Source organism: Camponotus floridanus, unplaced genomic scaffold (assembly GCF_003227725.1).
Source record: "Camponotus floridanus strain SB8 unplaced genomic scaffold, Cflo_v7.5 scaffold28, whole genome shotgun sequence".
In the NCBI taxonomy this organism is placed as follows: Eukaryota; Metazoa; Arthropoda; class Insecta; order Hymenoptera; family Formicidae; genus Camponotus; species Camponotus floridanus.
In genome coordinates this window covers 1,762,292-1,777,134 of record NW_020229414.1, presented here as the reverse complement: position 1 = coordinate 1,777,134, position 14,843 = coordinate 1,762,292, and the positions used below count along the sequence as shown (strand labels likewise).

The 14,843-nt window shown below is 34.8% G+C and overlaps 1 protein-coding gene across 2 annotated transcripts in view; it reads right to left on the bottom strand.

Moving 5' to 3' along the window:
- LOC105256715 (dipeptidase 1) overlaps positions 1–14,843 on the bottom strand; it is a 79,572-nt gene that overhangs the window by 26,925 nt on the left and 37,804 nt on the right. For both annotated transcript variants that reach the window (XM_011266896.3, XM_025409726.1), the window contains exon 6: positions 11,945–12,014. In XM_011266896.3, the coding sequence (XP_011265198.1) occupies positions 11,945–12,014 (70 nt within the window). The remainder of the gene's footprint in view (positions 1–11,944; positions 12,015–14,843) is intronic.

Here is a 14,843-nt window from a genome sequence, read left to right as displayed (position 1 = left end):
AAGCGCTGTTGTAAATGGCTGATTAAATCGCTGATTCAATCGCTTTGATACGATATATAGACAACTTAAAATCAAATAACCTAAGTCTCATATTGCCGCATATCGATCGCATCACTTGCGATATTATGAAAAAGCCGCGTATATTCTTGATTCGATTATATTAAAAGTAAAAGAGTAATAGTATAGTATAAATTATAAATATTTAACGAATTAATGGAACGAATGCATTCCGATTCATCTTTTCGTTTGGTATATGTAAATATTTAATTCACTATTCGATTGATTGCGTTCCGACTCGCTTTTTTATTCGATATATATAAATATTACACTTAAGTGTGAGTCCAAGAAGCAGATTTCGGATGTTCACTATAAGTCAGCCGCTCCTCGGGCGATCGGGACGAGATTTAAACGGTAGTGCCGCGAAATGGTGTAGAATTTTATGCAAAAAGAACGAAATCGCTATCGCGTCCGGAAGTCGAGATATAAATTGGCCGTTTTTCGTCTGCGCGCGGACGGTCGAAATCGTGCACGACGCCGCGCATGTTGCCTGCCTCTCTCGCGCGATATTCACTGTAACGCGGCGAGTAAAATGGCAAGCCGAATGCAATCGTTCGATTAATTCGTTAAATATTTATATATACCAAACGAAAAGATGAATCGGAATGCATTCGTTCGATTAATTCGTTAAATATTTATATATATATAAATATAAATATATAAATATATAGCCACAATATAGATATATAAAATTAATGAAATCTAAAAATAGTTATAATATGCTTGATTTATCTTTGAGATCTTCTTTTTTAATTTAAAGTAACGAGTACGAGTATTCATTTATACAACCATGTTTTATTACTGTGATTTTATTATAAAAAAGCTCTTCTATATTACGTACGATTGTACTAGTTCAAAGCTATTTCAAGAAAGAAGAATAAAAAATTAAGATCTTTTAATTTAATTTAAGTTTGTGATCCATTTATGTATAAATGAAATATGACTATATATATAAAATATGATAAAATATTATGTATAAATAAAAAATATGCAATTGCGATTTTAATTGCGAAATCGAAAAGAATTATACTCGTTTTAATTGATTAAATTCATGATTGAATTTTTCATGTTACATGTCAAGTTAATTTTGAATATTGCAGATGAAATGTAATTTAACATGTCAGCGGTATTCATCTCGTCTTTCACTTGATTAAGCATTCGTACTATTTTCAATTTTTGACAGTCTCTTATTGCAAAATGCAAATCAGAAAATGCTCAGTATAACCAACAAAATTTTAAGATTTTCTTTGATTTCAAAGTGTTCACTTTTTACACTTTCACATATATTCTTTGTTATTATAAGGCCTCCCATTTTTATTCTTTATTTATTCCTCTTTATTAACTCAAAATTAAGATCCTTTTATATTTATCCAATTAACCAACTTATTTATTGAATTTTCATAAACAACTTTATTTTATTAACATGAACTAGAGCTCAAATTATTGAATATTATTAGATGATTATTATCTATTATTTAGTTTACTTGGTTTTAACAATTTTATTTATTAAAATTTGAAATAAAATTTTATTTATTTAATTATATAATTGATTAATTTATAGAGTTAATGAACTTGATTAAAAAGTTTATATTTTGAAGATAAAAAAGAAATTCTAAATTTTCTATTAACGTTTTAATTTAAATTATAATTATTAAAATGAATTTAAATCCCAAGATAAAACATATACATTAAAATTAAAGGTAAAATAATTTTTCAATATAAATACATAACTCATCATATACGAGGTAAACTTCGTATTACAATAATTAAAAAACATATTAATTCAAAATACTATATAAATATATATCTCTCTAATAAATTTGTAAATATAATTTATATTATTATTTTAAAGTAAATAATTATCCCATATTCTCTTCAAAAAATAATTAAAAATAATTATAATGTAAAATCACCTGTAAAATATTCAATATTAAATCCTGATATTATTTGATATATTTCTTTTTCACCGCTCATAATGAATGTCCTTTTAAAGGAAAATTGAAAGCAAAAACGTATGAAAAAATTCGTGCTCGAACAATATTTAAAAAAAGTTTTTAAAGATGTGAGAAAATGTCGAATTTTGGAAAATAATTAAATAAATTTCTGCAAATGAGATATTTTATTAATTAGTAATTTTATTAAAGAAATCTATTTTACGCAAAGCTGAGTCTCTGGTGATTTTTCAGTGGATAGATAGGAGTTTATTTGGAGGAATTATATTTCTAGATAACGATTACATACCGGAAAAGGATTCTGCAAATTGCAATTTTCCACATTTTAAATGGTCGATAAAATATATGATGCGTATTCTCAATATCGCAGTTCCTCTTTTCTCGCGCCTTTCTTTCTTCTTTTAGTTTGATATTTATTTACATATTTCTTTATGCTATTGCTTGAGTTGCAATAGCCGTCTTTTTCTTTTACGAAAGTTTTCCCACTAGAACGATCACTGGTTCTGGTCGAGGGGAATGGACTGAAAGAGAGCGGGATGAAACGGTCCAGGTATCGGATCCTGGTACTTTTCTCGTAAAAGGCTGCTTCCGTACACACGGCTGCTTCATTGCTCACTAGACGAGCAAAGCTTTGATATTATAGTGCACAAGTCTTTCTCTTAATATCTTTATACGAGAAGGAAAAATGTATAAAACAAAAAGATTATCTTATTTCTATTGTACTTAAACAATGATAATATCTTAAAACGATGAAAATATTTTGAATGACAAAGGGAGGATTAATTCTTAGAGGAATTTTACTTCAACATAATTAAGACATTGTGCAAAACATAAATATAACAAGAAACGACGAAAAGTTATGATAGTGTATTCTACAATAAGGGCTTTCCATTATAACGGAAGAGTTAAATAATGATTTTAAAGTAATGCTGAGGAAGCTTAATATATACATCAAAGAGGTCGGTGGAATGCTCGTTAAAATGAAGGGTATGTTCTTTTATATCATCGAGATAAGGGGCTCTGTATGACGGCTTCTCTTTTGAAACTTTAGTTCTTGGGATATCGCTGGGAATTTTCAGCGAGTGCTTGAAAACCTGTTTATTGCTCAGGTGTAGGTGAGAAATGATGCGGATACCGGTTCGAGGCATAAAAGAAAAGCGAGGGATCATGTATAAAGCTTATATCGCGAGACGGGTTGCAATATGGGAGCCAACGGAGCGGAAAAAGAGTACATTTTTTCTGAATTGTTACACGAGAATATACAGATGTGTATATCAAACCTTATTACGTAAATATTATGCGTAGAAACATGGCTAAATTTTTGTGTTGTATATTATGTGTGTAGATTTGTATTTGTCTCTTCCGCGCTTTTAGAGAAATATATAAAATTACCGATCATACAGCATATAAGTAGAACATGTAGAAGATATGTATGGATTTAAACATATGGATATTTAATTGTTTATAATTTGCATTAATGTACTTTCAATATATTTTCTTTAAAGTATGGAAAAAAAATTCCTAAACATGTTGTACCGCGTTCACGTATTTCGTTATTGTTGCGAAATGACTGTTTTTCGTGTCATAAAAGTTAGAATTATTCCGGTAGATTTCCAAATGGAAACTCGCTGAAAAACATTGTACTTCATCCATCCATCTTGATCGCGAGCTTTTTTATGGTCGAGCGGATCCTCCGTGCTTTCTGTAATCCGTGACTCGAAGCGGGAAACGCCCGATTCCTTTTTTACTGGTGAACAGAACGTCGGCTTATTTACTCGAAATTGTGTCGATACGTAGGTAAGACGAACACGACGTAAATGGGTCGCATGATAGAAAGAGAAGGAGAAGGAGACAGAGGAAGGCAGACAGATCGGTAAAATCTGTCGTAGTTTCGCAGATAATGTGCATCACCTCTTATAGTTTTAATAGCATGTTGGCTGGTTTCACGGTACGTGAAGATTTATAATGTCTCGATTCTCTCTCGGTTCACAGAAGGCACAGTTAGCCAGTGTGCAGTTAGGTCGATTCCTTTTTCATCGTCAAGAAACGGGAAATATCGCAGTAGGAAAGACGACGAATTCTCGAGTACTTGAATATTCAAGGAGTCGTCTCGTTTTGAATATTCGCGAGCGTTTCGAATATTTATGAGATACAATTCGATACATAAAGTTAAATACGTAGAGTATCGTAAGGTAGGATTCTTCCGTATTATTTATTAGTGACAGATTCTAATTGAAGATTTATCATCACAGAAATAATGCGATGCAAATTGGAATATTCTATGTATATATGCATGAGAAAAGAACGATTGGAGGATTTCAGGATATTTTTTCATCAACGATAGATAAAAACTTTTTCGTAGGTCAACGGTTCGATGTCGAGGAAACATCAGTTCTAGCGTTGAACATGACGGCGGCAGTTTCATCGACAAATTCAGTAGATTAAATCGCGCCAGTTTGATTGTTTCGAACAGAGACACGTCGACTCGACACTATCCCAGATGACGGAATATCGGGACAGTTAAGCCAACCAACTAACCGAATTGATTGCGTCGAATTGTTGCCGAGTTGAGAGAGAGAGAGAGAGAGAGAAGCTGTGGACTGCCAGGTTTCGAATCGTATCGCTGTCAAGTTTGCCCCTTGACAGAGACTTGTCCAACGTATGGAAGTTTTCAACGTTTGCTTAACCAAATTTCGACATTCGAATCAATATAAGGTTTACATCTGTCATCGATGCCAGACGAGTTCAAATTGTTTGTTTGTAATGGACCATGATCGAAATCGAAGTTTTAAAAAGATTCGAGTATAAATAAAGTATTCGCGATTGCCAAAAGTTTGAATGATCGATTAATTAATTCGACATCTCACTCGTTTATTTGAATTTGAATGCAGTCGTTCAACTTGAAATATTAAATCAAACAGGGCTTATCGATATTTTATAAAAAATAGCGCCTATAGATATCAAATCATGATAAAAGATTTTATCGATTTTTCAGATGAGTAGTTGCTATTTTTTTCTCTCTATTTAGATGTAGGAGATAATAAAATGTTATAAATTTTTTTTATTAATACCGGGCATAAATATAATCGAAAATTCGCTATCCGGGTGCAATCGCGAGGCCCGCGTTCCTTAAACGTTTTCCTTTATCGTTTTACAAGCATCGAAACGATCAACGTCCAATTCTTGCCTTTGCGTTAGACGAGGCTGCAATTTCGAAAATAAAACCACGATCGATGGAATCATTGGAACGCAGTTTACCGGTTCGATCGGAATACTTTATCCCAGCGATTGTCTGCTCGACTCCAAGAAATACGCTACACCGCGCGCGCACCTGCATGGTTATTGTGCGAATCGTCCCCGAAGGTAATCTGGCATCGTCATTTCCCTTAGTACAATGGATACGTGCCGCGCAACGCGATTACCATGTTACACGATTTCTCCGTTGATGCCGCTCGGCAAACAGCTGGCGGAAGTGGTTGTCTGATTTAAGCTAACTGTATGTGTGGGATAATGTTAAAGGGAAGAGAGGGGAGAGAGTGCTCGCGGTACTCTCGCGAAAATTTCCTTCGGAGGAAATGGAAACACGTCGAGAGGGCTCTTTAGATCTTAATCGGTGCCGCGTTAAAGCCGGTCGAATCTCACGAAGGAGGACCGCCAGGGACGCGAAGGGAGAAGGAAAGGGACGAGGACAGGAAGAATGGAAGGAGAGAGAGCCGTGCGGGTTAGCCGCATGAGGAGACTCTGTAAAAGTGAAATACTACCGTGGACGCTCGGCAATCTCGGGAGCTTGGTGACAATTTTTTATCTTTACGAGTCTGGCGTAGCCGTTGTTCCTATTGCATAAGTGGAAACAAGAAGAATTATGCAGTTACGTAAATTATGGCACCGCCACGGAAATGGCTTCCACTGGTCTCGCTACTCTTGCGATGTCACCACTGTAAGGAGTGATGGCGTAAGAAAAAGATCAGGAAAAGAAAAGAATGGAATAAAAGGGCGAGGAAAAAAAGCAGAAATAAAACAAAATATTGTAGATGCATTTAGAAATGCAAAATGATTTTGCGGAGTTAAAAATATATATCGTAAAAAAGTATTGCCAAAATTTTCTTTAAAACATAGCAAAACATGTTTTTCTAAGTTTGCGATGTATATTTATGTTCGTATCTTTATCTGAAAAATCTTTCCAAATAGCTTAGAATACACATACATATTGCTACGATAATATTTTTCTTCAAGTTATTAATATTTTCGTTCAAGTTATTTCAGTATTATCTATAAACTCAAAATTTTTCGAAAAGTCTGAACGCGTATAGGAGATTGAGCTAACGCAATTATTTTTGTACAGTATGAAATTTACGAAGTAACACGAAGAGCACGATATTAAAAATTCGACCTGTCGATAACAGAGATTTCAAGTTTGGTTTTTCGCACGCGTACATGTTGCGAGTGAAAAACGATGGAAAGTCCGTGGTCCATTGAATTGTGAACGCAACGAAACGCACATGCGTTAAATTTGCAAAACGAAAATCTACAATATTTTGTTCCATCCCGCGTTGTATAGGAAATATTTGTTTATGATATACCGTTTAAAAGAAATAAAGATCTAATCCTCATAAAAAGGATATGTTAAGATTATAAATCCATCATTTTGGTAACGCTGCTTATTTAAATTACTTTTTCAATTCGTCTTTTCGTGCCTTGCGCCAGATTTAGCACAGTAGAAATTCATAAAATCTTGCCTCGTAAAATTTCCCAGTATGTCAAAAACGTTGTCCTCGAGGGAAATAAGAAGTGCCTAAGACAATAGAGGGTAGAAATAAGGGAGGCCCTTGGGAGGCGTGGATGAGAGGGGACGATGAAACGAGAGGATCTACGAACATAAATAGCTGATGTGTCAGAAACAGGTCGAATCGCTCGAATAGCACACGAATTGTTCAGCCAATTGCAGTCGATACTTGGGAGTATCGAAGTCAGTTCGCTAAACAGAGGATCGTGTATTGGCGCGGGCAGGAGTCTTCGTCTCGAAATCTTTCCACCTTGTTGACATCGTGTCGATATTGGATGCGGAACATAAGTTATGATGCTTTTTGTCGGCGATAATAAAAAATAATAATTTGAAAATATTATTAAATTTTGAGCACGTGTAACAAAGTATCTAGATTCCAATAAATTTATTTGCGTATTATTCGTTAATGTTCGACAAAAAAAAAAAAACATAGTTTATATTTGTTAAAAACAAAAATTAATCGTGTGGATTTTGAATTGTAAATCTCTCAGAAATAAAAGGAGGTGTCGTGACAGCCGTTTGCATATTTTTCTCAAGTGTTACGAGAATACAATTCTGCGCAAAATTGCGGACGCTGGCCGCAGTCATGATTTCTCTTTTTTAGTTATGAAATAAGTAATCCAAAGTGCATGTAATTAAGTGAAATTCCGAGCTAGCTCTCGCAAAAATTTAATCTAATTTAATCTCTGTTTTAAGACTGCAATTTTATATATTTTTTTGCGAATTAAGATTTTTTCTAATTTTAAAATATCAATAAAATCGCGTTGACATTATAATGCAATATTCATTTTTTTGTAATATTGAAAGTATCAACAAATTACAATTCACTTTACATCGTAAAATAATCAGAGAGATTCGCACTACTTGTTTATTTTTCTAAATAAACAAAATTGCGATCGCAATGCATCTTATCGATATACTCCATTTTACACTATCGCTATCGCCATTAAAACGAGTCGTACTTTTCTTGTCGTGACGTTCTACTGGCGACTGCGAACACCATCGACGACGAGTCGCGAATATGCGAGCGATGTAAATTCCGCGCGTCGACGGAAGTGCTCCGTTTCAGCTGCAGTTGCATATCCCTTCCCCCTGACCTCACCTCGTTCTCGCGAAAGCATGCTGCGGCTTTCGGCGAATGTCTGGAAAGCACGTCGTTTGGTATTTTCCCGAATGGTAGAACGAAAGTGGCTTCGGCCGTTAGAAGCGGCGGGCTTTTTAAGAACAAAAGCGAATTCGTCACGGTTAACGCTTCCTCTCTCGTATGCATTAATAATTTCAAAGTTATACGCAATTGTACTTTAATTCTCTCAATGTGGCATTGATGTATTTGAATGCCGAGAAGGTAGCATGGTAATTCTGTTGCGTTTTTAAGACTCCTAAAAAGAAAAATATCTTCACAATAATAGAGATAATAATCTGAAATCTGCTTCAAGATTTGAGAACAATAAAACAGGTATTTCTTTTTCGAATAATTTATATGTATTCTTTAGTGATATATTGAGACGACTTCTGAACGATCACAAAAGTTTTAAACGATTCTCATAGCGATACACAATCGGACTAATGCAATCAAACTTTTCCGGAAGCCTTGAGTAAATCCAAGATTCTGTAAAATTGTACCGACTCGAAGATTTTCTATGAATTTTTAATCGTGCACGTCCGCGGGACTGCCTACCAGAATCCGGGATTTCCTACCTTATGTTCTGTACGTGGAATAAGATGCGAATGCCATTAAAGGACCATGAGAACGTGACACGAAATACTCATTGCAAAAGAATCAACCGAAGAGTATATATGTTAGATAATCACAACATTTGTCATAGTTAACAATATTTCTTTATGTCCAATAATTTGAACGAAATTTAACTTGCAATGGAAATTTAAAAGACAAATACTGTATCTTGTATACCCCGTTTTTAAATTATTATATCGATTAATATAATCGATAATCGGTTATCATAAAAATTTTTGCCATTATATAAAACGAAAACTATCGTACGGATATTAAAAAAAACTCGAAGCACTCCTTTTACAGTTAAACGCGACAGAATAAATCTCTCTTTGTCCCAAAAAGATAAGCAACGGCGCACCATTTCCACTGAATATTTGAGCAATTTCTACATTTGCAAGTGGCTTACATTTGTACTACATCCCTAAAGTCGTTCGTATGCATCTTCGATCGTCGAAAACGCTCCTGGGACCCGCCACTCTCTCTATTTCCTGCTTCTGACCATTTGCTGCACATTGAAGAACGGCGGATGATATCCGTCAGTACAGACGAATAAACGCGCAGCGGGAAAGACCCCCGATCTTACTCTACCCATAAAATATGAATGAGCTAGTAAGTGCATCTCGTAGGAAGATCTCGTAGGAAAATTTCTCCGTCGTTTGCGACAAGCTACGTGCACTTTCGTAGTCGCGTCGTAGATGCATCGGCATGAATAGAATTAAGTAATTTGTTCAGTGCTTTCAACAATAGTTTCAATAGCTCCTTTAATGCATCTAAAATACGCACACCTAAGAAATAGAAATTTAACATTTAAAAAATAGAATATTCTGTTACTTTCGAATAAATGCTGCTTCTTAGAGTAGTCTTTTGCCGTAAATAAAATTGTTCAGTTAGATTTATTTATAAATGCATCTGAAAAAAAGACTCGAAAATAAAAATATATAAATTACATGTACAACATTTTTAAAGTATAGTAAATAGAGATGAAAGGAAGCAAATACACGTATCTATTGTTATATGAATTTAGTTACTCGTCATCTTTAATACAATACCATCGATAATGGAACAAGAGGTGCCCTGCATTGAAGATGGTGAAGTTCTTAGAGTTCTGTTTGAGCGTGCAACTAACAGCTCGAAGCAGCACCGTGGTGCAAATTCAATTCCTCCTTGATCGGCGAGGACTTAACCATACCACTGTCGCAAACACAATCAAAATTTCTGTTACGGAACATCTACGATAGTTAACGTCGTACGTATACATCGATTAATTGGAAACCAACGCGAAAGTGCTTCAAACAAGCTAGATAGATGATTAAGAGAAATAATTAATAACATAAGAAATGAGTCGAAAAATGTATAGAATTTTACTTATTCAAATTTATAGCTCTACTTTATTACTACTTAATTGGATAATCTGAATGAAAATTCAATGAACTCAGATAGAACATTAATAGCGCAAATGGAACTGAATCAATGATTGTAATTTCGCAATTTGGAAATGACCGAGGAAAATTTATTGTTACTGTTTCCTCAGCTCATTCGGATCCATGAAGTCTGTCAAGTGACAGTCCTGTTGCTCAGACTATTCCCTAACGTAAACTTTCACAACGACTCTTCTACGTGACACTTTCGCGGGAAACTTACAGTTTGACAAGCGGAAGATATATCCTTGAAAGGTGAGAGGCGGCATTACTCTTAAGTGATTGCCTAGAAACGGCCCTCTCGTTTGCGAATGGAGTGGTATCCAAAGTTTACTCCAAAATCAATATGGGATCTTATATCACCGCACGCGCCATTAGTTGCCAAAGTCGCTAATATTACAATCATTATGTGACTTTGAGCTTTACTTCGCTGTCATTAAATTAAATTTTATCATAAAGTTTTTTTCAATATTTTATTAAATATTTTAATAAAATCTCGCGAATTTGTTCAAAGTATATTTTAAGTAAAAGTATTTTTATTTCAAATAATTGTTTGTCCTTTATAAAGAAAAGAACATTCTTTAGATGTTCTTGAAGCTTTCAATGAAACTTACATATTAAGCGGTACTTTATTGGTAATGGACAAAACTGGCGCATCAGAGGGTTGAAGGGAATTTGGAGACGACCACTAATCTGTTGAACTAACCGTCCTTTGTCATGTAAGTGAACAATAGCGTTGTAGAACTTCGAAACATGCTCCATCCATTTTAGTAGTTTTCAGAGGATCAGCTCTATTGGTAAATCGTTTGAAATTTAGCTTGGTGAGATTTAGCGTTTGTTCTACAAAGACGACTCTTTCAAAGTATCGAAAGATTGAAAGTAATGGATTTATTCACTAATTATATCAAATGTATAATAAATTACGCTTCGTTAGTAATGTGACCTCTAGTATCAAGTATCAAGCTACTTGTGGTTGGTATCTGATTCCCTATTAGAGAACAGAGATATTCAGAGTACTTGAAAACAACATGGCGTGTTATACGACACTATACATGTAACATTAATATAATTTCATTTATTTTTTATGACCACATGCGATACAACGAGGAAATTGTATAATGTTTGATGTTATTACTTTGATGTTATAGCATCAGTTTTTTCTGGCGCATATGTATAAACCCTCGCGGAATCACTGTAGTAATAAATTCGATATCACTGTTTCCAATGGATCTCCGATTGGACCAAAAACATTTCGGTACCACTTTGGCGAAACCATTTTTCGTTTAAATTCTCATCGAAATCCGTATATTTATGGACGACACGTCGATACAAATGGCATAGAACATACCAGATTTACGATTAAACTCAGTTGAATATGGCTGACGCGGTCAAACTCGGTCATTTTGTCGCAATAAGCACGAAGAGAATGTGCATTTTAATTCTATTTGACACCATAATCGAACTTTGAAACTGTTAGTCCAAAAAATTTTCGAGAAATTTGTTTTGAAAAAAAAAATATAATTAGATTATGATATATTATATTTCAGTATATAACATAGTCATGCTATTTTTTTCGCTGTATTTCAGTATAGTATAACATAGTCTATTCGTGCTATTCTATTCACTTTTATAAATAATACCAAACGTACAATAGATACACAGACGATATTTTTTTTACAAATATAAATTTGTAGATTGCAGACCTGTATATGTTTTATAAAATTATTATGTTCTTGATGTCAAACGCGATGCCAATCGCGAACGTGAATTTATAGTATCACAAAATCTCACGAAATAAGTGTTATACACGAAGAATGAAATATTATTCGGCAGAAATGAAATATGATATTGTTGTATGAATAATAATATTATAGGTACTTTTATTCGTGTCGTGTTATATCTTCAAAAATGAAAAAATGAAAAAATTCACATTACAACGCGCATCGATATAATACGTCGACATTAAGAGATAAATTTTGCACGTGTATTTCGTACTCACCTTGCCAAAATTTGAGAGACCACCGATTTGAGGCACTTGACCGGGTTCATCCGCCGTGCTGCAGTCTGCCCTAACGAACCAACAGGTCAGTAACTCAGTAGCGACAATCGTGAGTGTTATTGCGATAGAATCCTCTCTAATCACAGGTTTCCACGCTCCCGTAATGCTAACGATAATGGCAATAGTATTATTCACAGGACAGTAGCTTGCGCCGTAGTCGCGCACACATACAATGAATGGTTCGCAATCATATCGCAACTAACTCGTCTCTATTCCGAATGATCTCGAGATATTCTCGCATGCGGGGCTTCATTAAATTTCTATTACACAATGTAATTAATTTTAGTTTATTCGTTTTCGTAGTAAATCCACAAATATTTTAATACCAGTATCTTCAGTTTTCAAATTTACTTTTATTCTCGGAAAAGAGAATATTTTTTCTCTACACAAAACATATCGGAATAGTCGCAAGCCGCTAGATAAAAACGTTACATGCGCCGTCGGTCTCAATTTTTATATATATATTTTGTAAAATCGATTAAATTAAATGCGAAGCAGTTGAAATTTTCACGAAAAATCTAATCGTCTTTCGGATTTAGATACATATAAAAATTGGGATGAGGTTGCGCGTGTAAAATACTCTTAGTGCATGTGACAAATTCGTGTAGTGAAAAATTTAGGGGATTATTTCATCCGCAATTTGTCGAGTTTTATTTCGAGATAATTACGAGAACGATTCTCTATGGCCGTTGATAGGATCGATAGTGTATTTTTCTACAGCGTGATGTATTGTTAATTGGATCCTGTCATGTAACGCGCAAGTAAATGACGTTTCGTCGAATTGGATGGCTTGTATGCCAAAGAAATCGACCAGTTACTGTGTCAATACCGAAAAATAGATTTCTATACAAGTCATTTTTTTTCTCGATCTGTACACGTATCTTTTAATAATGGTATATCGCGTAATCCATTCCAATGATCCACGGCATGTTATGTCACGTCTAATCGGAATAATTATTGACGACGTAGCGGGCAAAGGGAGTTAAATATCTTATGTAGATGGGATTACGCGAAACATACAACGTGCTTTAGGTGTCAGCTCGAGGACTCGAGATAATACTATGCTGACAATCGCGCGCATTAGTACCGATATCCTTTAAACCGTCGCGAATAGAGCAATGATGCGGTGGCAGCAATGATAGCGATAATCGATAACCATCGACCGTCGTGTACTAATCCTCGACTCGAGATCGGTTTGAAGTTTCAGCCGCATTACTGGATTTAATTGCGAACGGTAGACACACACACACCTGCCATTAAATCACCGATCTCGCGGCTTTCTCTCTCGTTCGAGTGATCGGATCGAAACTGCGTCCTCGAACGTTTCATCGCATCCAAATTAAATCATGTGAATGTGATTTCACGAATTTATGATCGCGCGCGCTTAGAGAGGCGGCATTTTTGTTTGACCGCGTATCGTAATCGCTCTATCTATCGTAGTCGTAAAATGCCGAATGCTCGCCGGACGCGTATAATATTGTTACAATATACATTAATCCGCGCGGGGGATTTATCATGTTACACGTGAGATTTAATTACAAAGCAACGCAGGGATGCATGAAATATGTCGGCCGTCGTGTTCCGCCCGTCGCGGAAATAAATCGCGTCGGAGGCATCGCGTCTGGTCGCATCTATTGTTAACAATTTTTATCGGTGCGGCTTTACGCGCATTTCCTCCCGGCGCGGTATATCCTTAGGCCGGGCTAAATATATACTCATAAATGAACCGAGCGAGTTGATCGCCGTCTTGCGTGTTTCTTTATACATCGCGTAATGCAACGGTCGTAATGACGAGAATAAGTACGTATTATTCGACGAAATAACCTTCTCTTTTATTCCCGAGATATATCGAGGACGTTTTAAAAAGCAGCATTTTAAGATAATTTTGCCCTCCTCGGGATAATGCTAACTTGACGTAACGAATACATTACTTAATTGAGTAGAACGGAAGCTCTAATTTAGAAGTGATTTTTAAATAGTAGTATTAGATTGCACGCAAAAGAATTTCGCGTCTAATATTAATCAGACAGAAATGTATATTTTTTATTTGAATAAACATTTTTATCGTAAAGTTCTAGGAAATAAATGGCGAAAGTTTGTAAAAATGTTATAAATCCATCTTGATCATAAATAATAACAACAATGAAACTATAAAACCTATAATAGAGCTCCGATTCTCTGGCGAATGTCATAAAATAGAGAGCGATATTCTAGAAAACACGCAGAAATACAAAACGAGAAGATATAAATTGAGACTCATCTGGCTCATATAAAAACGTCGGAATACGCGATATTCGCCTTGCAATATTCGTCAACTCGCTAGGAAAGTTTTATATTATGTTCTTCTTTTGCAGGAATTTCTGAGAGAAGTCTCGTAAAAATAGGCCGGCACTCGCGAATTTGTTCATTGTTTGTCGCGTGTAATAATATTTCTACGGTGTGTCTACCGTGGCATCAGCTGGGGCAGACGACCTGCGATTTTAACCTCGTGTACCGCTCGATACTCTTCCTATCTCGAAACAAAACAACTTGACGTATAAAAGAAAAACTCGTGGATTATACCAGGGAATTTCACGTTGAAACATAGGATGACATGATATAATCGAATCATTTATTTTAGAAAGGACTTTATTCAAAAATTAAAAAGAAAAATGCGTTTTTACTTTTTATACGTAATAATCCTTTCATATAAAAATAATAATCTCTCTCTATATAATATATATTTGTATATAGAAAAATTAATGTTAACTATAATATTAATAAAAATGTAGCAATAGAATGAGAATGAATGTCCTCTCTAAAAATATATTAACTATCTACTGCATTTTTCTTGAGAATT